Here is a 2,417-nt window from a genome sequence, read left to right as displayed (position 1 = left end):
TCCTGACTGGCTGGAGATGCGCCTGGGAACTTGATGATCAAGCACAGCTATGCCTGTGCCCCACGGCGAGTCTCCAGAGATGACTGGCCTCTGGGCCAGTGACCTGGGGGAGGAGGGCCACACGGAGGAGCTGGACACCATGCAATGGGTGCGGGTGGGGGAGATGGAGGTGGGAGGGGGGTGGGGAGAAGACAAGGGGGAGAAGAGGGAAGTCCTACTGCAGGTCACCTGGACAGTCCAACCGCAGCCACAAACACCTCCCAGATTTGGTCTTCAGTCACCAGGAGGCTGGCATACTCTGGGCCCAGTTGGTCCACAAGAAAATCACTGACATTCCCAATGAATTGTCTGGCATCTATTTGAGGAGGATAAAGAGAAGGTCAGAGGACAGGGTGGAGTTCAGGGGTGTAGGAAGTCACCCTGAGTGGACCTGTCCCATGGGAGACCATGCGTGGAACTGAGCCCCGCCCCCCAGTTCACAGGAAAAGTCCTAACCCCAGTGACTGTGTGTGGACACAGGTCCCTTAAGGAAGTGCAGGAATTAAGACGAATCAAAGCTGAGCCTGCTGGCACACGTCTGTAACCCAGCTGCTTTGGAGTCTGAGACAGAATCACAGTGTGAGGTCAGCCTGAGCAAGAAAATCAGCCAGACCTCATCTCAACAAACACATGAGGCCTAGTGGTGCAGGCCTGAGCTCCGCTGGGACGCAGGCAGAAGGCCATGGTCGCACGCTGGTCTCTGGAAGAAGCAGGAGACCCTGTGCAGGAATGGACAGCTGGACATCAGTTTTGACATCGCTGAAGGGACACTTCACATTGCTGTGCAGTCTGCATTGGAACGCTCCCCGAGCCCAAGGGGCTGGATGAGCTGAGGATCACAAGTGCCTGCTGTGGAGTGATCTGGTGGTGCAGAGAGCAGCCTCCTGTGGAGGGCGGAGGCTCTGGGACAGCGGTGGGGGTGGAGGTGGCACTGCTGCGCCTTGGCTCAGTCTGTGACTCTTCTCGGCTCATGGGACCTGGCTCCAGCCCAGTTCTCAAAGGAGGGAGATTTATCCTGAGGACTCCATCACCCAGGCCTCCCTCCAGGATCCCAGGCCCTGGGGGCAGTGGGGCCTGGAATCTTCCCCCTCTCTCCTTCCTTGCTCTGCAGGGCTGGCTCCTGGGAAGGACTGACCTGGTTCAAGGCAGGTGGGGGAGGGGAGGCAAGGGGAGCAAGCAGGCTGAGGGATGTGGGGTGGATGGGTGGGTGGGTGCGGTCCTGGGAGGAGGCCTCTGCCCTCTCTGTCCCTTTCAGGCTCTTCTTCTACATGGTCAGGAGACCCAGCCCTTTTGGGGCCATCACTGCTGTAAGCAGGTGCTTGTCCCTGGCAGTGTGGGCGGGCACCTGCCACAGCTTCAGGTGGGATGGGGAGGCTGCATGGGACAGGAGCAGGTGCAGGTGCAGGGAGGGAACTGGCACTAGGGGCGCTGGGGTGTGGCAGGTCCTGGCCTGGGGACCTAGGCACATCACCTCTGACCCTCAGAGCAACATGGGCAAAAGCTGCTCTCATGTCACCGGTGGGGGCAGGGGCACCAAGGTCACACTGGGGTCCAGTCCAGTGCCATTCTGAGTCACTCTTGCTCTGAGCCCTTCAGAGATCCTGGATCACCCACGAAGTGACCTTAGAAGTAGGGGAGGTGGAGAGCAGGGGACATATATAGGTTGGGGTAGATCTCCTGTCTCTGTCCCCTTCTGTCCTCCTGTTCCCCTCTTCCTCTCTTCTCTGTCCTCCCCTGGCCCCATCTAGGGAGACACAGTCAGCAGGAAGTGAGCACCCGGGCCCAGCCCTCCAGGAGAGGGCCAGGAAGCCCAATGACGGATGTAACCTTTGATGTTCACTCTTGGGGCCTCCTCCAGCTCTGATTCCTCTGCAGGCCAACTGCACTTGGAGCTGCCCCTCAGGGCCAGGCCTCCAGCAGGGGGCAGACAGAGAAGAGGACCGTGATTACCTGGGGAGGTCACCAGCTTCTTGGCGGTGTCTATGAAAAGACTTCTTGCACTCATGGTTGCTTTCCAAGCTGCAGAAGGAGAGAAGAACACAGTATGGATGGACTGGGGCAGCTCCAGCTGGGACCAGGCAGCAGGGGCCCGGTCCCCCTCGCTTCCCTCCAGGGTGCCAGGGCCCAAGCCACTCTGTCCCTCTTCCCCTGTGCTCCGTGACTATGGATAGAAAGTTAGTCATCTTGCCGGGCGCTGGTGGCTCACGCCTGTAATCCTAGCTACTCAGGGGGCTGAGATCTGAGGATCACGGTTCAAAAGCCAGCCCGGGCAGGAGAGACCCTGAGACTCTTATCTCCAATAAACCACCAGAAAACCGGAAGTGGCGCTGTAGCTCAAGTGGTAGAGCGCTCGCCTTGAGCTGAAGAGCTGAGGGACA

The 2,417-nt window shown here is 59.3% G+C and overlaps 1 protein-coding gene across 1 annotated transcript in view; it reads right to left on the bottom strand.

Moving 5' to 3' along the window:
- Positions 1-2,417, bottom strand: part of LOC105992014 (apolipoprotein L2-like) — a 19,199-nt gene that overhangs the window by 5,743 nt on the left and 11,039 nt on the right. Inside the window, exons 2-4 of the mRNA XM_013024810.1 lie at positions 1,990-2,058; positions 229-355; positions 54-103 (exon numbers count right to left, since the gene is read on the bottom strand). Of these exons, the coding sequence (XP_012880264.1) occupies positions 54-103; positions 229-355; positions 1,990-2,044 (232 nt within the window). The 5' untranslated portion in view covers positions 2,045-2,058. The remainder of the gene's footprint in view (positions 1-53; positions 104-228; positions 356-1,989; positions 2,059-2,417) is intronic.

Source organism: Dipodomys ordii, unplaced genomic scaffold (genome assembly GCF_000151885.1).
Source record: "Dipodomys ordii isolate 6190 unplaced genomic scaffold, Dord_2.0 Scaffold79, whole genome shotgun sequence".
NCBI lineage: Eukaryota > Metazoa > Chordata > Mammalia > Rodentia > Heteromyidae > Dipodomys > Dipodomys ordii.
The sequence above is the reverse complement of the archived record's forward strand: the minus strand, read 5'-3'. Positions and strand labels throughout refer to the sequence as shown.